Source organism: Solanum pennellii, chromosome 6 (assembly GCF_001406875.1).
Source record: "Solanum pennellii chromosome 6, SPENNV200".
NCBI classification, from domain to species: Eukaryota; Viridiplantae; Streptophyta; class Magnoliopsida; order Solanales; family Solanaceae; genus Solanum; species Solanum pennellii.
Window position 1 is genome coordinate 7,451,238 of NC_028642.1, and position 24,179 is coordinate 7,475,416.

The 24,179-nt window shown below is 33.2% G+C and overlaps 1 protein-coding gene across 3 annotated transcripts in view; it reads left to right on the forward strand.

Annotated features, from left to right (window-relative positions):
- Positions 1–1,162: 1,162 nt before the first annotated feature.
- Positions 1,163–24,179, forward strand: part of LOC107021568 (protein fluG-like) — a 33,490-nt gene continuing 10,473 nt past the window's right edge. The window contains exons 1-14 of one of the 3 annotated variants that reach the window (XM_027917413.1): positions 1,163–1,364; positions 9,630–9,893; positions 10,990–11,054; positions 11,161–11,276; positions 11,351–11,456; positions 11,633–11,789; positions 11,966–12,061; positions 12,193–12,241; positions 15,648–16,003; positions 17,268–17,440; positions 22,204–22,324; positions 22,393–22,445; positions 22,559–22,688; positions 23,813–23,958. In XM_027917413.1, the coding sequence (XP_027773214.1) occupies positions 1,185–1,364; positions 9,630–9,893; positions 10,990–11,054; positions 11,161–11,276; positions 11,351–11,456; positions 11,633–11,789; positions 11,966–12,061; positions 12,193–12,241; positions 15,648–16,003; positions 17,268–17,440; positions 22,204–22,324; positions 22,393–22,445; positions 22,559–22,688; positions 23,813–23,958 (2,012 nt within the window). In that variant the 5' untranslated portion in view covers positions 1,163–1,184. Of the gene's footprint in view, positions 1,365–9,157; positions 9,499–9,629; positions 9,894–10,989; positions 11,055–11,160; positions 11,277–11,350; positions 11,457–11,632; positions 11,790–11,965; positions 12,062–12,192; positions 12,242–15,647; positions 16,004–17,267; positions 17,441–22,203; positions 22,325–22,392; positions 22,446–22,558; positions 22,689–23,812; positions 23,959–24,179 lie in introns of those variants that run through there. The other 2 variants (XM_015222254.2, XM_027917414.1) reach the window with 2 other exon arrangements.

Below are 24,179 nucleotides of genomic sequence, written 5' to 3' on the forward strand. Positions count from 1 at the left end.
CTTACCGTTCACCTATTCTCTTCTATCTCTTGAAGAGAGTGACGTTTGAATGGAATGATGTTGAGACCTCTATCTTGATATTCGCATTTTTTAAATCATAACAAAACACGAGTCTCCTTAAAATTGTAGGTGTAATATACTACAAACACAATAAATTAAAATTGTAAATAAAATAACAAAAATGAATAAAATAGCATTAGGCTGAGGCACTGATATCTCGCTCTCTTTAGGGAGATTCAACTCCATTACGACATCATCTACACTGATCAGGCAGTATCACATTTGACTCAGCCCCTCCAAAGTACAACAACGTAACCCAACAACTTCATCGCATTACTCAAGCAACTTCAAATTTGGTTGAAGAGTTTGAAATTCTACATAAGAACATCTTCCTTCAACATATAAATATTCTCTTTTATATAGTGAATATTGTTGAAGTTAAGAATACTTTCTTTGTCTCAACTTTCTTTCACTACACACTAAAATATTTTTCAAGACTTCTCATCTTTTTTGACATACGCTTCACAAAAGAAGAAATGCCACTATTTATAGGGGAGGAATTATACTTTGTATTGAATAAGAATAATGTGGAGAAAAATGTAGGTAAATCAATGGTCTAAAGGTACATAAGTTATAACATATAATGAGATAAAATAATAGGTGAAATTAATGATAAATCATGGCAATAGTGGTTATAAAAGTTACACTAAAATAATGACCACATTCTTGTCAACTTATACCCACTAACATAAGCACTTGATATTTTAATTTTATTATTAAAATGCATAAACACCAACAAAGTATATAACTAATGTCAGTAATATGCTGGTTTACTACTTTTAATTACTTAATCGTAATAAATTATTATATTAATTTAATATAAATATCAAATACTAAAAAGTTTTTACCCCTCATCTAGCAAACTTTAAGCATTGCAAAGGCTGAGCTCCCTAGTTGAAGTAGTCATCACCACACAAACAAAAAAAGAATTAGATACACTGAGACGATTTCAACTAACTACCAATTTTTTCATATACTCAAATCATTTATCAACAAGTGTAATAATATAACACGATTTTCAAGCTTATCCAAACAAAGAGAAATAAGTAACTAATTGCATGGACAAAATCATGTGCAATTTTTCAAACTAAACAAATTTAGACTTTGAAGATTATTAGGAAATCATGAAGATGAAAACAGACAAATTACTTATTGAACTCAAAAAAGCAGTGGACGCTGTGGAAATTGTCGATGCTCACGCCCACAACATTGTTCCCATCGACACAGATTACCCTTTTCTCAAATTGTTCTCCGATGCTACCGGTGATGCTTTGTATAACACGCCCCACACTCTTAACTTCAAGGTTTGTTCCTAATTATGTGGCGTACATCATTAGGTTGAATAAATCCTTCTGAAATCACATATTCTTTTAGATCCTCGCATGCATTCTATAGATATATGAGTTCATAGACGACACATTAAAGTTTTAGAGTTTACAACAACTCTCAAGTTAATATACAATAAATAAGGACAAATTTGTTTTATTTTTACTAATTTGACGAAAGGAAGACATCATTCTTATTGATAACTGGGTTTACTATCAAATATTTACAGCAATTTAGTGAAATTTTATTACATATACAAAATATAGGTAAACATTATTGGTGTCCATGAACCCACATATTATTATTGCATCAAAGAAATTAAATAAAATGTGAATGCATATTTAACACGTTGGAACTTGTTTCAAAGTGTGCATTACATTTGAAGCATGTTCTACGGTGTCTTCGGTGTAATATATATTTTTTGTCTCATTTATATGACATTATTTGACTTGAACAGATATTTAGGAAATAATTAGAAGATTATTAAAACTTATGGTATGACACAATTCTTATATATTTATTTAGTTATATATCATTTCACTAAGGACAAAAGAAGAGGCTTAATTTAAATTATTTATAGTTATAGAAAGGTGACATTTTATTTTTTTTTGAAATGACTAAAATGTTGGGAAAATGCGGACAAGCACAAAAATGTATATGGTAAAAGTAATGGAAATAAAATGGGAAAATAACGATACCAAGAATTATATGTGAAACCCTTCTGAATAAGGGAAAAAATCACGGGCCAAGAGGAGAAACTGCTATTACTATAGTAAAGAATTTTACACTGTGTAGTCACGAATACAATACTCAAAGTGACTACTACACACTCAAAAGGAACAACACTCTTTTGTTTTTCGCCTTACTAAAATATCACTCACACTCTATTTTTTTTTCACAGACTATTTTTCTTGTATAGTCTATGGAATACCTTACTTTGCTCTCAAAATGTTTTTTCTCTCTAATTTGGTGCAATTTTGAAATGAGCAAGGGCTTTGTATTTATAGGAGAAATCTACTACTAATGATGTCACTAGTGACATCACAAAAAACACAAGGTTTCAACCTTTGCACCTATGGTAAGATTTTAGTTGAAAAAGAAATGGTGAGCTTTGATTTGTTGTAGCATTTGTTGACTTTAGCAATACGCAACAAACATTAATTCAACCTTTTCTGCATTTTAACTTTCCTTTTATGTTTATCTAGAATGGGTATGGACCCCACAAATCTCCCCCTCCAGACCCATTCACTAGAAGGAGGCATCTTCATTTTCTTTAGAGAGATCTCATACCCACCAGCTCTTTGCATAACTCAAACTTGTCTTTCAGTATCGTCTTGGTCAGCATATCTGCAGGACTTTCACTTGTGTGGATCTTTTTGACGTGAAATGAATGACTCTCCACTTTCTCTCGAATCCAATGATATCTGACGTCAATATGTTTTTTCTTGCATGGTACATGAAGTTCTTACTCAAGTCTATTGCACTCTGGATATCATAATAGACAATATACTCCATCTGATTCAAACCAAGATCTTGAAGAAATCGCTTGAGTCATATCATCTCCTTGCCGGCTTCAGTAGCCGCAATATACTCAGCTTCAGTTGTAGATAGTGCAACACACTTCTGCAACTTCGACTGCCATGAAATAGCCCTGAAAAAGTAAACAAATATCCAGTAGCGGATTTTCTTTTATCAAGGTTACCTCCCATATCAGAATATGTATTGCCTTTCAAGATTGGATTTGATGCTCCAAAACATAAGTATTCATCTGAGCTTCCTCTAAGATACCTGAGTATCCACTTCACAGCTTCCCAGTTCTCTTTTACTGGATTTTTGAGAAATTTGCTGACAATGCCAACTGCATGAGCAATATCAGGTCTAGTGCATACCATTGCATACATTAGACTTCCAACGACGGAGGAATATGGAACTTTGGCCATGTTCTCTTTTTCCTCCCTAGTTGTAGGACACATCTTCTTACTCAACTTCATATGACCAGCAAGAGGTGTGCTAACAGGCTTAGCATTCTTCATATTGAAGCGCTCAAGTACACGTTCAATGTACTTCTTATGGGACAAATAAATCTTCCTTTTATCTCTGAGACGAGTAATTATCATGCCCAAAATTTTCTTGGCATTGACCCAAGTCTTTCATAGAAAAGGATTTACACAACTCTTTCCTCAGCTCGTCAATCTTGGAATTTCCCACAATTAACATATCATCCACATACAACAAAAGGATGAAAAATCATTGTTAGAAAATTTTTGTACAAATACACAATGATCTGAGAAGTCTTCTTATAACCTTGCTCCACCATAACAGATTCAAACTTCTTATACCACTGTCTAGGAGCTTGCTTTAAGCCATATAGACTCTTTCTGAGTTTGCATACAAAATTTTCTTTACCTTTTACTTTGAAGCCCTCGGGTTGTTCCATATAAATCTCTTCATCTAGGTCACCGTGAAGGAAAGTCGTCTTCACATCCATCTGCTCAATCTCTAAATTTAGACTAGCAGACAAACCTAGAACTGTGCGAATCAAGGACATTTTCACAACATGATAAAATATTTCATCAAAGTCAATACCCTTTCTTTGACCAAATCCCTTAACAACCAATATAGCTTTGCATCTGGGCTTCAAGTTGTGTTCTTCAACTTTAACTTTGAACACCCACTTGTTTTTCAAAGCTCTTATGCCCTTAAACAATTTTACCAACTCATAAGTGTGGTTCTCATGAAGAGACTTCATCTCATCCTGCATGACTTCAACCCATTGATCCTTGTGCTCATCTTCCATGTCCACCTCATAACATTCAGGTTCTCACCCGGCAGTGAGTAACACATACTCAGCGGATGAATAATGGGAGGAAGGAGACCGCTATCTTTTGGACCTCCGAATCAGAATATTTGATTCGTCCACAATTCATGAGCAAAAGAATTATCAATAACAATATCATTGTTATTCTCAACATCAACATGTTCACTCGATACATAATTCTGGGCGTCACCATGATTATAAAGTCCAACAACATCATGCACACTTGTTTGAGAAATGTCATCATGATGAACTATACCATCAAAACTTGAAGATTCTACCTTCTCCACTGTGTCAATATCTTCAATTGTTTGATTCTCCATGAAAATAATATCATGGCTTCTCAAAAGTTTCTTTTCAATTGGATCATATAGCCTATAACCAAATTCATTTAGGCCATATCCAATGAAGATGCATTGACTTGTCTTGGCATCTAACTTTGACCTCTCATCTTTTGTCACATGTACAAAAGCTTTGCAACCAAATACTCTCAAACGGTCATAGAAAACATCATTTCCGTACCAAACACTATTTGATACATCACTTTGCAAAGCAACAGTAGGAGATAGATTAATAACATGTGCAGCGGTCAATAAAGCCTCACACCAAAATGAGTTCGGCAACTTTGCTTCAAAAAGCAAACATCTAACTCTTTCAATCAAGGTTCTGTTCATCCTCAGAGCCAACCCATTAAGTTGAGGAGTCTTCTAGTGTCTAATACCTTGATGCTTGCAATATTCGTCAAATGATCCACAATATTCACCACCATTATCAGTACGAATACATTTCAGTTTCTTTTCATTTTCTCTTTCAACTGAAGCCTGAAACTGCTTGAAGACACCTAACACTTGATCTTTAGTCTTCTAGACATAGACCCAGAGTTTTCTCGAGCAATCATCAATGAAAGTGACAAAGTAGAGTGCACCACCCAATGTCTTCGTCTTCATTGGATCACATAAATCAGAGTGCACCAACTCAAGCAACTCTTTCTTTATCGAAAGAGGGTAGGATTTAAAGGAAACTCTATTTTGTTTACCAGTCAAGAAGTTCTCACACTTTTCTAATTTAACACTTTTGAAATTTGACAAAAAAAAATTCTTGGCTAGAACGTTGAGTCCTTTCTCGCTGATGTGGCTAAGTATCTTGTGCCATAACGTTGAGGATTATCGCTCTCAACCGCATTCACCATATTAACACAAGCAGATGTCGTAGTTCAGTATAGACCACGACGTTTGTTACCACGAGCCACAACTAAGGAACCCTTAATGAGCTTCCATTTTTCATTACCGTTGGTACTAACTTATCCTTCATCATCTAAAACACCAACAGAAATTAGGTGCAGACGAATATCAGGAGCATGTTTCACATTGTTCAAAACTAGTTAGTTCCAACACTAGTTTCCAGACAAATTGTACCAATACCAACCACCCTAGAAATAGTCTCATTCCCCATACTCAAGGTTCCAAAATCACCAGGAGTATAGGAAGATAAAAAATCTTTCCTTGATGTCACATGAGATGCGGCACCAGTGTCCGCAACCCAGCTTGACTCATCACAAGTAATATTTATCATATTCGCATCAAGGACAGTAACAAGATCTTCGGTGGCGATGGTGGCTAGGCAATTTTCATTGCTATCTTCCTTAGTTTCCTCTTTGTTTTTGTTCTCCCTCTTCAACTTCCTGCAGAACTTCTTTGTGTGCTCTTTCATGCCACAATGATAGCACTCAATATCCTTAATTCTGCCTCTGGATTTGCTCATATTTTGTTCTATATACTGAGAATTACGAGTTTTGTTTCTCCCTCTGGGGACAGTTATCAGGACATTCGACGAAGAAGAACCTTGAGTTTTTCTTCTCATCTCTTCGTTCAAGACACTACTTTTGGTGGAATCCATAGAGATCACACCATCCGGAGCAGAATTTGACGATGAAGTTCTAAATGTTTCCCAATAGTCTGGTAGGGAACTAAGTAGAAGCAAGCCTTGAATTTCTTCTGATGCCCATAGCAGATAATTGGTTCATGATCCCCTGAATATTATTCAGATGGTCTGTCATCGGAGAACCACCATGATACTTTAAACTCAACATCTGCTTTATTAAGAACATTTTTTATTGCCGGTCTCCCGAGCATACAAACTTTCAAGATGCTCCCATAGGGTTTGAGCATGTGTCTCCCCAGAAATATAGTTCAACACATTATCGTCGACCCATTGCCTAATGAATCCACAAACCTATATGTGCAACAAATTTCACTCTTCATCTGTTTTATTATCAAGCTTTACAGTGGTAAATACTGGTTTGTAAAAGTTCTTGACATAAAGAAGATTTTTCATTTTCTCCTTCCAAATGGCATAATTAACACCATTCAAAGTAATCATTCTACTTGTGTTGTCTTTCATTGTTTTTCCCCAAAAAATATTTTTATCGCAAATCAAAGTAAATAATCTTTCTGATGTGGAAGTTCAAATTGTGCTACAACCATAGAGCATACCCACTTAAAACATTTGCTCTGATACAAGTTTGTTAGGAAAACGCGAACAAACACAAAAATATATATGGTAAAAGTAATGAAAATAAAATGGAAAAATAAAGACACCAAGAATTTTAAGTGGAAACCTTCTGAAAAAGGAAAAAAACAAGGGACAAGAGGATTAACTTATATTACTATTGTAAGGAATTTGACACGGTATAGTCACAAATACAACAACACGGTATAGTCACAAATACAACACTCAAGGTGATTACTTCACACTCAAGAGGAACAACACTCTTTTGGTTTCCATCTTACTAAAATATCACTCACACTAAATTTTTTTCTCAGACTATTTTTCTTGTATAGCCTATGAAATACCTCACTTTGCTCTCAAAATGATATTTCTCTCTATTTTGTTGTGTTTTTGAAATGAGCAAGGACTCTATATTTATAGGAGAAATCTATTCCTAATGATGTCACCAATGACATCACAAAAAACACAAGGTTTCAACCTTTGCACCTATGCAGATTTCTTGGTAAGAATTTAGTTGAAAAAGAAATAATGAGCTTTGGTTTGTTGTAGCATTTGTTGACTTTAACAATAAGCAACAAACGTTAATTCAACTTTTTCTACATTTTAACTTTCCTTTTATGTTTATTTACAATGAGTATGGACCCCACATAAAAAGGAAAGAATACTACATAAAATAAGACAGAAGTAGTATAATTTTTCTATTGAATTGTATACTTAAGTAAAATTAATTGATTTTTCTTTTATAAAAATTAAAAATTTCAGTGTCCACATTTTATCACACTTATTGGGTAAAGCTAAATACTATTTTCGTTTTTTAAAAAAAAAATTAATGATTTTGGTACAAATAATACAATTGGTTATACATTATTGAGTTTGGGTCATGTATTTCATGTTCTGGTCTCTGATTATGTCATTACCACCAAAACATTCAGAAATTCCTTTGCAACCAATTGTATCGTTAATTTGTACCAAAATCATTGATTTTACCTACAAGAAAAATATTGTTTAGCACTTTCAATGGTTCTGCACATGTCTTTCTATCCCATCGATCGATAACTAAAGATCATGAAATTGGGAACTGATTCATATGCATGTTAACTTCCCACTTGTTGGTTAATTTCTGTACTAGACATGTGGATGTTGTCATATTTAGATGCACATTTACTTTTTCATATTTTTCAACAAGTGAGGATAGGAAAAACTTGGAGGAGAGTAGCATGAATTAGATTTTTTGGGTCTTGATTAACCACCAAGATATCATTATTTGCCTAGTATCACCCTCTTTTATATATATATAAAAAAAAACCACATGATTGTCCAACAAGTGAACAAACTCTTCTTGCAATATTACTATCACAAAATAAATATTTGATAGTCTCTTCTTTAATATCGTACATATGGTGTATATCGCGAGATTAGTTTTGATTTTTCAAATATCAAACAAAATTATTTGTGTTAGATTTTTAAATCTATAAATCAAACCAGACCAATAAACTCGAGCTTTTTTCGGAGTTTTGCGGTAAAATGTTCATGTAAACATATAGTTTACTTACACTTCAAATATTTCTTTAGTTCTATCAAAATAATTAAGGCGTTTCTTAAGAAAATAACACAAATTATGATATGATTAATGACACAAAAATATCCAGCAAAAAATAATAATAATAAAATTGCGTAAAATAAATATTACAAATTAATAAGTCATAATGAAAATAATCATAATTTAAAAGTACTAAATCATGCTAAAGTGAATTAATGTCTCCTGTAGATTGGAAAATAGATGTCCTGAACCATTATTGTAATTTGTAAATTTATTAAAATATCCTTAATTATTTTAGGGCGGGAGGTTTGACAAAAAAAAAATAAGGTAAAAGGTAAATAGTATTATAAAATATTATGTAAAGATGTAATTGAAAAAAGAAATTAACTAACAATGAAAACAGACCAAATTGATTGTTCCATAAAATGAGAATATTCATTATTATATACATGACAACAAAATTTAACAATATAATATATTTTAACTAACAATCAAAATAAACATTGTAACTATAGTAACAATACAATATAATGGGTAACAATGATCCAAACAGAGTGTTAAATTCAGAGAATACCCATATTGAAAAAGCTAACATGTTGATCCACAGTTCAACAAAGTCCATTCTTCTCTAACACCATGCATAAATATTTCCAATCGAGTCTATCATATAGTTTAGCTATGTCAAGTGATAAAAGTATACGTAAAGATACAAATCTTTGATGCTTTCGCGTTTCTTGGACAACAAATACATATCTAAACTGGACAAAAGTATTTCGAAGAATGTCATTTTTCTCTAATTACACAACGCTTCAAGGATAACAAATAAGGAGGTGACAAATGTGTGAATTGTATTAAATAAATATAAGGAGATAAAAATTGATTGAAGTAATCATAATTCAACATGAGTTAAATCAAGTAACTGGCATAATCTGATCTTCAATTTTTATGTGTTAAGCTCTTCCAAACTTACATAATTCTTAATCTTGAAATTTAGTGTTGTATGTTTAAAACTTCAAAAAATTGACAAGTTTATTTTGAGTTTAGCTTGTTAAGTGAAGTAAACAAATGGATGACGAATCAATTAGTTTAAACTTTGGGATATTAAATGGAATATTTTGTATGTCAAATCAACAATTGCTAATCGATTCAGGAATATTTCACACTAGCAAAGCTAAATCCACTTGCAAGATTCATTGGTCGAACAGCTTTAGTGCAATATTATGTTCCCAATCAGTAGGCTCAATGCACAGTATTACAATTAGTTTCACCATTTTTTTTGTGCAATCACGTGGATAAATGTGTTTCAGGCATTTCCCTTTTACTTATGTTGCTTCATGTATCTTTTGTTCTTCTTACAGCATTTTTCTGTTTTCTTGGCAGAGAGGGCTGAGGGAATTAACAGAACTATATGGCCCAAGTTTAAGCTTAAGTTTAGGTTTGCATACTATTCAAGAAACTCGACGGAGCTTAGGGTTGGAGCAGAGTGCTATTACTTGCTTCAGGGCTGCAAAAATTTGTACAGTACTAATTGATGATGGAATCGAGTTGGATAAAATGGTTGACATTGAATGGCACAAAAAAGTTGTACCAATGGTTGGTAGAATACTACGAGTTGAGCATCTAGCTGAGAAGATTCTTGACAAGGTAATATTCGCTTTATTAACCTCTTAAATTGTTCTTGATAGCACATGGGAGAGTGCAACTGGAAAAAGAATTTAATGGGAGACTATTAGATAAACATGATTTTGATAAGGTACTCGAGGAAAAATAGAACAGAGAGACATCATGCAATCTGCTGAAGCAAAACCCTTTATACATTTCCACTACTTTTCCCGTGAGTAAGATTTTCCTATTGTTCACAAAATTTTGAGTCAGATCTTTATCATCTAATTTTTAACCATTTTTAATTCTGTCCCCCTCTTACAGAGCTTTTGCATTGTCTATTTATTTGCTCATTGTTGCTGGAAGGAAATAACATTTTCTCTTATGTTTTCACATATTACAACTTCTTAAGATAATAACAGAAAAAGGTACATAAGAAATAAATATATAAGAAAGCAAACTCATGGCATTATAGGATATATAAATATATTGTTGGAGCTATTTTTGTCAGTTCAATGAATTGTTTACTTCAGACCCAAAACCTTGAACTTATAGGATTGCTTGTTGCACAAAACTTGCATGTCTGTGGAGTGGCTGTTAGCAATGTGGTAAAATTTTACTGTCGAGAAAAGTAGACACTCTTGTTTTCAACCTTAAGGTGCCATAAAAAATTCCCCTATGAATACCAAAAGAAATTGGTCGGACATAGGGAAACAACTAAAATGGAAGCTAATTAGGAAAATGAATGAACCAATGTGACAAATGTGAGTGAAAACTTGAAATTCTTTTTAAATCTGTTGTCATTGCTCGAAACTTGAACCTCAGATCCATCAGGAAAAGAACTTGAATTTGTAGACTGACATATATAAAGAGCTAGGATATTATATAATCTTTTATGTAAAACTGTTGCTACTGCACTGTTTGTTCTCCAATTATTTTACAGTATTAAGTTATTGAAAGATCTTTTACTTTTATTGACTATGGTAAAGTGGTTGGATGTTGGTTGTTTTGTAACTATTGTTATCAGTGACAACAGGGAGTGTAAGCTCATTTTCATCTCAAGAATATTCTATCTTTGTCATCACCTTATACCCCTATTAGATCTATTTATCTCTTTATCCTATCCTATTCTATTTAGGGTTCAGATGGAGCAACATGGACACTAGATTCATTCATGGAAATTTTCACTAAGGAGTTGAAGTTATATCCTTTGGATTTTCAGTTAACATATTCCAGAGTAGAACAAAACATGTTTCTTTTGATGTGTAAAAAGTTATGGTTCCAAAAGTTTTTCCTATTTGTTTCACACAGTGGCTAATAAGGTTGTTGCCTTTAAAAGTATGGTTGCATGCCGTAGCGGACTTGCAATTAATACAGAAGTCACCAAAAAAGAGGCTGAAGAGGGCCTGAATGATGTTTTACGCGGTGAGTCTTGCACGATGTGGGGTTGTAATGCACCATGATTGAGCAGCTGATTCTGATAGTTCCTCTCTTTCCAGCTGGGAATCCCCTGAGGATCTCAAACAAGAGCTTCATTGATTATATCTTTATGCATGCTTTGGAGGTGGCTCAGAGTTATGACTTGCCCATGCAGATACACATGGGGTAACTAAGTTAATGTTTTGGTGTAAATGCTTGACCTCATTCTGTTCTAGCTTCTCTAGAATTGAATCAAGTCTATAGTCTTTCTGCCCTTTGTTGCATGCTAATTTTCTTATTCAACATTAGGAACCCAACAAGGGAGTTCTTATAAGAAAGATTGTTTTATTTCTTCATTTCAGTTTTGGGGACAAGGATTTTGATATGATGCTGGCTAATCCCCTTTATCTTCACAATCTCCTTGAGGACAAGAGATTCAATGATAGCCGATTAGTGCTTTTGCATGCGTCCTACCCATTCTCAAAGGAAGCTTCACATCTGGCTTCTGCTTACCCTCAAGTAAGATCATTAATCCTCTATCTGAAACTATTAACATATTGCTCTGACGTTAAGACATGGATTTTACTTGTGCAGTAGGAATGACTGGCAAAATTTGAGACTTTTTCACATCTATTGTTAGTGATGGCTTATCTTTTCTTGTGTTTCCATAACACGACTATTGTCTTCTAATATAGGTATATCTTGATTTTGGGTTTGCAATTCCTAAACTTAGCTTCCATGGGATGATATCATCAGTGAAAGAACTCCTCAAGCTTGCTCCAATGAATAAGGTTGTTGATGTACTTACAGATACATTATGTTCTCCAGTTCAGGCTAAGGATTTCTGTTTATTCGTAGTTTTCTAATCTTTCAGGCCCATTTAAAGATAATATTTTCCTAACTAATATTCGGATATCAACAGGTTATGTTCAGCACAGACGCCATCGCATTTGCTGAAGCCTTCTATCTAGGTTTGGCCAAACTTGAACTTATCTTGTATCCTTGAAGTATGACATGACAAGTATTTGCACTGTTGGTTTTCAAAAAATATATATAACAAGGTTTTGCTTCAACGAATCTAAATACTTATTTAATCTGTCCAGCTAAAAAAATAGAATTACTCATCACTCTTCACAGGATGGCATGTCCCTCTCCCACACTGTGTTAAACATGATTTCATTAGAGTTTCAACAATTGAGGATGTTTGATACACATTTTTGACTGTTTCCATATCTTTTCTGGTATTTCACTGTTAACATGTATCTTTTCTTATTATGAACTAGTCCTGGACACGTGCTTTGCACGTGAGTCCCACAAAAATATTATATATGATAGGAGTTGTATTAAAATCGGATCAAACAAAAATGAATTTTTAACAAAAACTATTAAAATCACATTTTGAAGAATTTCAAAAATGATTTAACAAAAAAATATAAATGAAATAAATGAACAATCAACCTATATAAATGACTTCTTTATTGTAAAATGTAAATGCCAAATAATAAGATATTCCGATAACCTCTCAAATTTGGACAACAAAATTTGATGTGATAAAGAATTTACCTTTTTATGTTATTAGGTCAAAACCTACAATACATTAGGTTGTTACTTTTCTAAGAAAGAGACAATACACACATGCATAACACACCTTCTCAATTTGTACCAAAGTTTGAATTACCATATGTACTTGTAGCAAGTATATATGTTGTCTCCATATTACATTCAAATGACATAGTGTGTTTATTCTCCTTTGTAGCATGAACAAAAAATTTTCAATAGCTTGTTCATTGTTATTTTTCATACTTCTTATCATATTTTAATTTTTTTATCCTTTTTTTTCTCTTACTTTATAATTCATATTTGACTTTTAAGTACTCCTTCATATTAAATTAAATTACCTCATTTGTTAGAATATGTCTTCTTTAGAAAATTTCTCGATTTCTTCTGCTCTATGTTATTGAGGGAGAAACATTAATTATCCTTTTTACCTTGGAAGTTAGGAGATTGAAGAAAAATAAATTTCAATAAGTCATTGTTTCAAACTAAAGTTGTCAAGGAGGCTCTACTTTGTAAAATACACATGCATTAAGTTATTAAAATCTAACTAAAAATACAATAATTGTATGTATATCAAATTTATTAAAAAGTAATCATGCAAAAAATGCAAAATTGTTGGAGAGACATGCCGCATACCTCATTTGTATTGTATTGACGTAATTTCTACTAAAAGTTCTATCCAATGGTCGGTGAAAGAATCACCTCTGGCTTATACCTGTGAAAAAAATTGCATCATAACTTCATAAAACAAAATTTTAGCAGTATATTTTCGTGTGAGAGATCAAACATTTAGACATCAATTTAAGAATATAATTTGAATGATCGCAAAAAATGAAATCTAAATATAAAGAAAGGCTTGAAAAAACATAGTATGATAAGAGTTTTATGCTCTCTAAACCAAATTCAAATGTACAATGTTTTCATTAGAAGACAACGTGTAAGAGACTTACTTATATTGATTTCTTAAAGAGTTAAAAAGTCATTCAACTTTAATGGTGATTTCTTATAGAATTAAAAAGTTATTCAACTTTAATGGTGATTTCTTGAAGAGTTAAATAGTGATTCAACTTTAATAGTTTCACACTTATAGAATAACTAGTTCTGGAAACGTGCCTTGCACGTTTGACCTCTGTTACTGTTATAATTTATATAGACCCAAGATATAAAATTGCTCGACATTGTCTGACGTACTCTTATATGCCTTTTTGTGTATATAAAATAAACTTTTTTTAGTGTTTATTTTTTGTCCAGAACTTAAATATCAACATTTTTATTTTGGTGAATGATGAGTAACTTGTAAGGCTAGAACTAAGCCCAAGGCTGAAATTTCTTGGGATATAAATACTCCAACAATCATTAAAAATAAAAAATTGAATGAAGGACACAAACCAATAAGAAAAATAGTGACCAATAAAAAAATATTACAAAAACTATTAGATTATGTGTTTCTCCAACAACCATGAAAATAAAAAATGAACGAGGGCACAAATCAATAAGAACAATAGTGACCAATAAAAAATACTCCTGACAGAAGAACTATTAGATGATGAAAACAAAGTGTGGTGGATTAATATTTTTTATCCAATTTATAAAGGGAGAAATTAAGTACATGAAAGGTTTGTGCAAGAATATGTTTAATGGTAGAAACTAAAAAGTTTTAACAATCAAATTCATTAGGAAATGGAAAATGATAAGTTGTAACATCTAATCATGTATTTGGTCTAGTTTAATTGTCATTATTGATTTAATTTTAAAAATTAGTAAATGATTTTTTAATTTAAAAAATTGGTGAAGGGCATTTTCGTAATCTAACTTTCAACTTAAAATCTTCCCACTTATAATAATATATGATAATTAATTATTATTTATAATAATATGATAATGATAATTAAAAAGTTGAAGGGTCTTTTCTTAATCCAACTTTAGACAAAGCATCTTCCCACTTATAATATAAATTATAATAACAATTATATAATATGATATGATGATATATGATAATAAAAAATAAAATAATAATAATGATATAATATATGAATGATATGATATGATGATGGTTACATTGTTTTAATTTATCATAACTTTTCAAATTCTTCCGTTATGAGAATTATGATTAAGATTAAAAACAATATCAATGTACTCATTTATCAAGAAAATAATAATTTAATTATTAAAGGGCTAAAGGACTTAAATTCTGCCATTATGTAATTAAAATATTTGTATTTAATTAAATGATTAGTCCAATTTTAATTTAGTAAAAAGGAAAAAAATGGTAATTCAACTTTTTACTTTGGAGCTTCCCACTTATAATGATACATGATATGATATATATGATATGATGAAGTATAACGCATTTTCAGGATATTTATATTTAGATTGCATATTCGGATTATCCAATAAAATAGAATAGGAAGTGGAAGGAAAAAAAGAGGAAACATTGGCAAATTGAGACAAATGTTGGGTATATAAGAAAACAAGTCTTGGAACCTAGTGACGTGTCTTAAAGCCGTGTAGACCTAGGCCCAAAGTGGATAATATCACTAATGGAATGGGCTGGTAACAAAGCCACTCCATTTGCAACATTGGGTGATGGTGGGCCAAACCTCACCATTCAACTGAGTTTAGGTGAATCCTACATCTTTGAGGTGACAGTGAGGCGAACCTCAACAATGACGCTGATTCCCTATTACAAAATATTGTATATAGACTATTGGTGATAGATGATGTTATTAAAATTTGTAAATGTTTCTGCAAATGTTTACTATTTCTCGGATGCAGACACTGATATGCTCCTTAAATTATCTAAACTTGGTTCTAATGCAGGTGCAAAGAGAGCACGTGAAGTGGTATTCTCTGTTCTACGAGATGTGATGGTTGAGGGTGATCTTTCAATTACAAAAGCTGTCTTAGCTGTTAAAGATATATTTTCAGAAAATGCAAAGAAGTTGTACAAATTACACAAACTTGATGACTCTTCAAAAGATTCTGACGAACCTCATATATCATCTCCCTTCATAAAGGAAAAGTTACATGGCTCAGTAAAGAATTCTTCAACAGAGTCTGATGTAGAACCTCATGTATCATCTTCCTTCCAGAATGAAGAGTTAAATGGTTCATCAAAGGATGTTACCCTTGTTCGCTTGATTTGGATAGATGCTTCTGGCCAGCATAGATGCCGAGTAAGCTGTACCTTTATTTTTAAGTTACTGAGTTTTCCTTATGATAATGATTATTTAATGATAATCTTTACAATACCCGCGACAGCCCAAATTTGATAAGGCAGTTGGAAAATAAAGCACATTTCTGCACTCAAAATTGTAAGGAACTTGGTCTTCCTGTACCCTGTGTGTAAGCAGGGACAAGCGTGTCTTTATTCCCTAACGAGACAGGAAATGAGTTTGATCCTCAGATGATGAATTGCCCAAGTTATTTTTAATATACATTTACCTAGATATCTCTTTTAAAGCAGTTGGTTTAGCAGCCTGTTATGGTTAATTGCAATTTGCATTGACATACTTGACCATGGGACTACTTATTGGGCTCGCAGAACATCAAAAAATTAGTGTAAAGAATGTGATCATCAACTTATAACAGATAAATATGTATGTTTTTTAATTATAAGGCAGGGATAAACTATAATATTAAATTCCAAATGTGTTATCTGAATAGTAAACCGAAAGTGTTTTTTCAAGAGCACTCTGGATACAAGGAGAAAGCATTATTTACCACTGAAATTTTTGCTATGCCTAGTGTGTTTCTTGGACAAGCAGCATACTTGCCTCTTTCTGTTCAATTAAGAACATATGTAGAGATAAGCCATCTAAACCAACAAGTGATCACACATTTAGCTTTAGCACAAATGATTGGACTTGGACTAGAATTATTCTACCAACTTGTCAAGCCTCATATGGCTTTGGTGTCAGTCTTTGTCTCTTTGCTTTGTTGTTGATAGATTTTCCTTCAGCATGAGAAAAAATTAGGCAATCCTAATGGCAATTGTTCCATCGGTTTATAATTCATTTTCTGATTCAAAAATTGGAAACGTTAGATATTTTGTTAGGATCACATTTGGGAAGGTTAAGAACCACTGGAATTGAGCTCAATCTGACCTAGCTCCTTATTTTATTGGATCAATGCTCTCAGACATACTGCTAAGAGAACAAGTATGACGAATCAGGTGAAAGGTTGTTTCACCATAAGAACATCTTACCTCAAATAAAAAGTTGTCGTCAGCTAAAAGTAAGATGATTCTTTATTTGGTGAAATTTGAGAACTTGACTTTGTAAAACATTTCTTATTGTGATACGACAAGGTAGTTCATCAGTATAATGTTCAGCCATTTTGATTATCTTCACTACATGATGTGAGATAATGATTGGTGCTCTTAGTCTAGTGGAAAAAGTGTACTTATTGAATTGATTCTTTCTTCTGCATCACTTGCAGGGTGTCCCACGACAGCGTTTCTATAACTTTGTGAAAAAACATGGTATAGGCTTACCTCGTGCTTGTATGGGGATAAGTTCAGTATCTGATTCACCTGTAGAGGACACTAAGCTCACTTGTTCGGGTTTGATAACAATTGTTCCTGATTTATCAACCAAATGCAGAATTCCATGGTACTGCTTGTGTACCTGTCTATTATTTTTAACCTCATGAATTTATGTTTCATTATTTCATTTATTTGCATATGGACTGTAGGTTTCTATATTAATTTCCCTGAGAAACCATGTATTTTACAATTAGGGAAGAGCCTCTTTTATTTGTTCAATTTTTGAGAATAGGGAGTTCTCAACTTTGTTTATATTGCCTCTTAGAAACAATACAAAACCTTTTCAAATTTATCCAATATCTTGTTAACCAGTGAGAAATTAGAAGAAGAAGATGAAGAGGACATATTGGGAATTGAATTGATTGATCATTCCCTCGAGTTGATGGGATTGAATTGTTGTTACAGATAATGTAAATAAGGAAAGAAGATATAAAATATTACACAATCTTCTAACTGCCTAAATAAAGGAATTATGAAATATTCTCATATCTAGACTATTTAACCATACCATATTTAAATATTTTCATATCTACACTATTCAAATATACCATAATTAACACTCCCCCTCAAGTTGGAGCGATAAGTCATATGCTCCTAGTTTGCCACAAATTTAGTCAATTTTGGATCCTTGGAGTGATTTTCTGAAAGTTTCTGCCAATTGATCTTTTGAATTGATAAAACTTCTGCTGATATATCCAGAATCAAGCTTCTCTCTCGAATGAAGTGATAATCTTTCTCAATGTGTTTCGTTGTTTCATGGAACACGGCATTAGAAGTAATATGTAGTGCAACTTGGTTATCACAAATTAATGTCATCGGTTCAACTCTTTCCATCTTCAATTCTTGGAGAGGTTGTCTCAACCATATAAGCTCACATGTAGCTAGTGACATAGCTCGATATTCTGCCTCGCTTTATCTAGCTATGCCAAGTTGCTTTTTACTTTTCCAAGATCTTAGATTGACTCCAATTAGAATACAATAACCTGAAGTGGACCGCCTATCAGAAGGAGATCCTGCCCAAGGTGCATCAGGATATTTGACAATGTTGGTGTGTCTTTTATCTTCATACAGTAAGTCTTGTCCGGGAGAGCTTTTGATATATTGCTGGATGCAATTACTGCATTACAGTGACTATCACAAGGTGATTGCAAAATCTGTCTAACTACACTAACAACAAATGAGATGCTTGGTCGCATGATCGTAAGATAGTTGAGTATGCCAACAAGTCTTTGGTATCTGCTAGGATCTTTTAGAGGCTCCCCCTATCCTGGAATAAGCTTAGTGTTTGGATCCATTGGACTGTCCATCCAACAGACCAACATCTTTCAAAATGTCTAAGACGTATTTTCTTTGAGTAATAGCAATACCATGTCCAAACTGTGTCATTTCAATTCCTAGAAAGCATTTCAACTTGCCCAAATCCTTGGTCTGAAAGTGACTTGAGAGATGCTATTTGAGTTGAGCAATACCTTCATGATCATCTCCTGTGATGACAATACCATCAACATAAACAATTAAAAAGATATTTTTGCCATGAGATGAATGCCTATAGAATACAGAGTGATCAACTTCTGTTCAGATCATTCCAAACTATTGGATAACCGCTTGAAAACTACCAAACCATGCTCTGGGAGATCACTTGAGACCATAGAGGGATCGACGATGTTTACAAACTAGTCTGGACTTCCCTTGAGCAACAAACCCTGGTGGTTGACCCATATATACCTCTTCAACAAGTTCTCTATGTAGGAATGCATTTTTGATGTTGCATTTGAAAAAGGGGCCAATGATTCATTGCTTCCATAGAGGTGAGAAGACGGACAAAAGCCTTCTTGGCAACTGGTGAAGAAGTATATCCATAACTGGTGCCATAAACTTGAGTATATCTCTTAGCAATCAATCTTGCTTTGAGACAATCAATAACTCCATCCAAGCCTACCTTAACTATGAATACCCAATGGCAACCAACTGTGGTTTTTCCTTTAGGTAAAGGAACAAGCTCCCAGGCATCATTATCATGCAAAGCAGTCATCTCCTCAATCATAGCTTGACGCTAACCTGGATGAACCAGTGCTTATGCCACGGTCTTAGGAACTTTGGATGATGATAAATTATTCACGAAGGCATGATATCAAGGTGGAAACGATGAATGATAACTTAAATAAGAATAAATAGGAGCTTGATTGCAGTAGTTCTAATGAGAATATCATCAATAAGTGCTCGACCGAAGCAGAAGACATTATTGGAGCCTATGTCGCTCGAAACGTTCAAAAGTGTCGGTATGTGCATGTCGGATCCTCCAAAGATAGTGTAATTTTGAAAGATCCGACATAGGCATGGCAACATTTTTGGAGAGTTTGAGCAACTTAGGTTGGAGCAAGTAATGAGTCACCAAGATTGCTTTGTTCACCTGTATCAGAGTCATACCGATTGGATTAGCAAGGGTAGGAGGTTGAGGTTGTCGAAAATAGACCTTAAGAATTGGAGTGGAGCCAGGGGCGGACCCACACTATATGGAGGGGGTGCACGTGCACCCGCTAACTTCCAAAAAAATCATATGTATATATGTATATCTATTTAGAAAAATTAGTAGAAATTAGGATACAGTTAACAGTGCACCCATAAAAAACATAGAATGACCCTTGTGCTATTGGTAGAAGATAGAGATATCACCCTCTAGAGTAGGGTTCAAATCCCTACTAAAGCCTATTATTATTGAGGAATAAAGCTTTTGTAACTTTTTTGTATACGAAATACTCGAGAAAGACACATTTAAAAGCCTTGTGCTGAAGTTTATCTTTTTCGGGAGTAAGGTAGTGGAGGAAGGGGAAACAAACTTTTGCCTGGATAGAGGACTAAGTGAGGACTCTGGTACTGCAAAACAAACGAAGTCATCGATTGATTAAATAAAATACAGTAATAATGATATCACCCCAAAACGAAAGGGACATGATTGTGAATTAGAAATGTTCGAGATGTTTTAATTAGATGTTTGTTCTTTCGCTCAACAACTTCATTTTGTTGATGACTATGTGCACAAGAAGATAAGTGCAATATGCCTTGGGATGACATAAAGGAAGAGAGAGAAGTACAAAAGTACTTTTGGGCATTATCATTGATTAACTTCTTAATGGAAATACCAAATTGATTGTGAATTTCAGCATAAAATTTTTGAAAGATAGAGAGTAGCTCAGATCTATTTTTTATTAAAAATAACCACGTGCATCAAGAATAATCATCAATAAAAGTAACAGAACAATGAATGTCTAAGGAAGAAGTGACACAACCTGAACCTCATATATCCGAATGAACAATTTCAAACATAGAGGTGGCTTTACGTGTTTTGAGAAAGAAGCACGAGTGTGCTTACCAAGCTGACACGACTCACATTCTAACAAAGATAATCCAGATAATTGGTACTGTCTTTTAAAATTTGAATAGACTTGAATGACCTAACTGACTATGGAGTAATTAAGAAGAAACAACAAAAGTGAAAGCAACATGTGGTGTTAGGATAGACAGTAGGTACAAATTACAGTCTCTGTGATTCATATTCTTTTCCGATCACCTGCTCGGTACTCCGATCCTGCACAATAACGAATCATAAAAAAAAGTTAAAATACATATCAGGCTTTTTATTAAGTTGCTAATGAAATAAGATTATATGGGCATTCACGTGCAAAAATGACTGACTTTAAAGGTATGAAAAGCAAAGGATGAGCTATACCTATCCCTTTTACAATCGTCTTTCGCCCATTCACCAAAGTAACAGTAGAGAGGGTAAAAGGGGTTGTAAGAGTAGAGGAAGTGTTTTTGTTACCAGAAATATGGCCAGAAGAACTAGAATCAAGAATCCATTATTCCTGAGACGAAGAATGTGCGACATAAGCAAATGAGTTACCAAGTTGTATTCTGCAAGCAGTTGATTATAGTTACCTTGATATTTGATACTAAAAGAAGTCATTATAATCTGCTCAAGTTAAAGTGATAGATTGAGATGATCCATCCATTATGAGACTTTTTTTGTCATGAAAAGAAGTACTAAAGATAAAGACAGATGAGGCTTGACGGTTTTCTGATATAGTTGATTTAGCAACCCGTTGATCAATCCCTCTATTTATTTTTGTTTTTTTCCTTTCATTTTCTATTACTCAAATAGAAGAACATCTAGAGAGGGGGCTAAAACCCAGTGGCTCTGATCCCATGAGAAATTAGAAGAAGAAAATGAGATATTAAAAATTGAATTGATTGTTCATTCCCGCAAGTTGATGGGATTAAATAGTTGTTACAGTTAATGTAAATAAGGAAATAAAATAATAAAATATTACACAATTTTTTAACTGCCTTATTAAAGGAATTCTGAAATATTCTTATATCTAGACTATTTGATTATACCATATTAAAATATTCTCATATCTGCACTATTCAAATATACCATAATTAACAAGCAGATCTAAAGGGAAGAACTCCATTAGGTGCACTGCTAATCATGGAGGAGAGATATCTGCTATTGGATCGTTATATACTTTGAGAACGCAATAGGAAACTGAAGGAACACTTACTTAGTGACTTGTCTAAGATTGTACACACATGGTTGTCGAGTGCTATAGTGTTTTTGCTTGTCTGCAGAAGAAGATTTACGATTTTATCTAAGGTGCTCAATCTTATTTGTTACGGTTGAAACCATTGTAATTGTGGGTTCACGTTCACAATGAAGTGTATGGACCTCTGAATGGCAACCATGCAGTGGGCTTAATATTTTTTCTGTAACTTGGTCATTATATTGAAGAACATTTGCAATCATGTTCTAATGTGCACTTTTTGGTCCAGGGCAAAACAACAAGAAATGGTATTGGCTGACATGTGTTCTAAATCGGGTGAAGCATGGGACTATTGTCCAAGAGAAGCTTTGCGCAAAGTCTCTCAAATTTTAAAAGATGAATTTGGCTTGGTATGGCTAATTTCTTGTGCAGCAAAGAGTTGAAAATTTATTGATCTAACGTGGATCTACATTTTTAGGTCATGACTGCAGGCTTTGAAGTTGAATTTTACCTTCTGGAGAGTGTAATAAAGTATGTGAGAGAACGCTTCCTATAATAGTTTTGTTTATAGTCTTCCATCACATATGTTTCTCGAGCTCTCTTCTAAACATGTTATGCTAAATATGTATAATTAAATCACACAGGAATGACAAAGAAGAGTTTGAATCATCGGATAAGTGGAGGAAGTGTCATACAACAGCATTTGATATAGCATCCCCGATGCTTGAGGAGATGCTCACTTATCTTCAGTCCTTGAATATTTCAGTAGATTATGTAAGTCTTTATTTTCTTGAAAGTTTGCTTGCAAATTTGATGTTTCTCATATTGTTGCAACTTGCAAACAGTCTTGTAGCTAAGTAGGAGATTTATCATGTATATCCATTTATTTCGCTTTAATTGGATTTTCCGACTCAAGGAATTTTGTTCTTGCCTTATTGATAGTATCATGCATTCTTTAGAGTGTCCCACATTCCTTGAGAGAATGGGCTGTTTCCTTCTTTGGGTCGATCCCCATCTCATAAGCTAACTTGTGACGTGAACTAAAAACAGGATCCTTTTTCCTCACAAGTACTATTTATGAATTAAATAACATCATAAATATGTAATATAACACCACTACTCCTACAGAGTGATGGTTTCTTATTATTTTTTCTTTTGATGAAAATTGTTTATTTTACTTAACTTATGAAGATATGCTTATCTTACTTTTGTTAGTGTCACGAGAGTTCTTTTCCTCGATTAGCTTCAAAACTGTTTTTAACTTTCAAAACTCAAATCTGTGTCATTATCCTTCATACACTGAAGAACTATTTCTTGCCAGACCATCATGGCTAGGAGAAGCATTGAAAGTGAAGTATCGAGATTGGTCTGTTTTTCATTCATATTCAAAGTAGTCTTTGAGAAATAGATACATGTTGTTTCATGACATGATTTACATGGATAATTTATTCATGAACAACATCAAACACCTCTGGCCTAAATCCCAGATCTCAGGGGATAATGAAAGAAAAAACAAAAGAGAACATAAAAGGAATAAGAGTTATAAGCCTCCATGACAAGTTCTTTTTTCACATATAATAGTATGATGGCATTCAACTGTCCTGAAATAGTATCTTTATTTACCTACTATAAGTGAGATATATCCAACATATTTAATTTTATACTTCATCTATCTCATTTTTATGGTGGTATTTAGTGGAGCATGATATCCTATTGCTATAAGAGTGTGTCACTAAAGGGTCAAATGAAAAAGTTAACATAAAAGAGTTTCTAAAAATAGAAAAATATTATTCTTCTTGGGACAGACTAAAAAGGGAAGAGTGCGATAGATTAGAGAGTAAAATTTTTCAGTTTCATGAAGATTACACCCTTTTATGTTGTCTCTTTCAAATATGCAGCTACATAAAGAAGCTGGGAAAGGTCAATTTGAGATTGGGCTGGAATACACAGATTGTTTTGGAGCAGCTGATAGATTAATTTATACACGTGAAGTCATAAGAACAGTAGGAAGGAAATTTGGATATCATCCAACTTTTTTGCCAAAGTAAGTACCATTATTTCCACAGTATTTTTAGGTGCCATTTTCTTTTCTACTTACTAGTTAGTGCAGATATGCGTTTGCTTCTTTTGAAGTTCTATCAAAACATGTTTTCCTAGTTATGCTTTCTTTTTTGGTTTATAAGCATTATGTATGAACTTTCAACTTATAAATATGACTTGCTTGTCGTACAGTTTCACCATTTCTTACTCCCCCCCCCCCCCCCC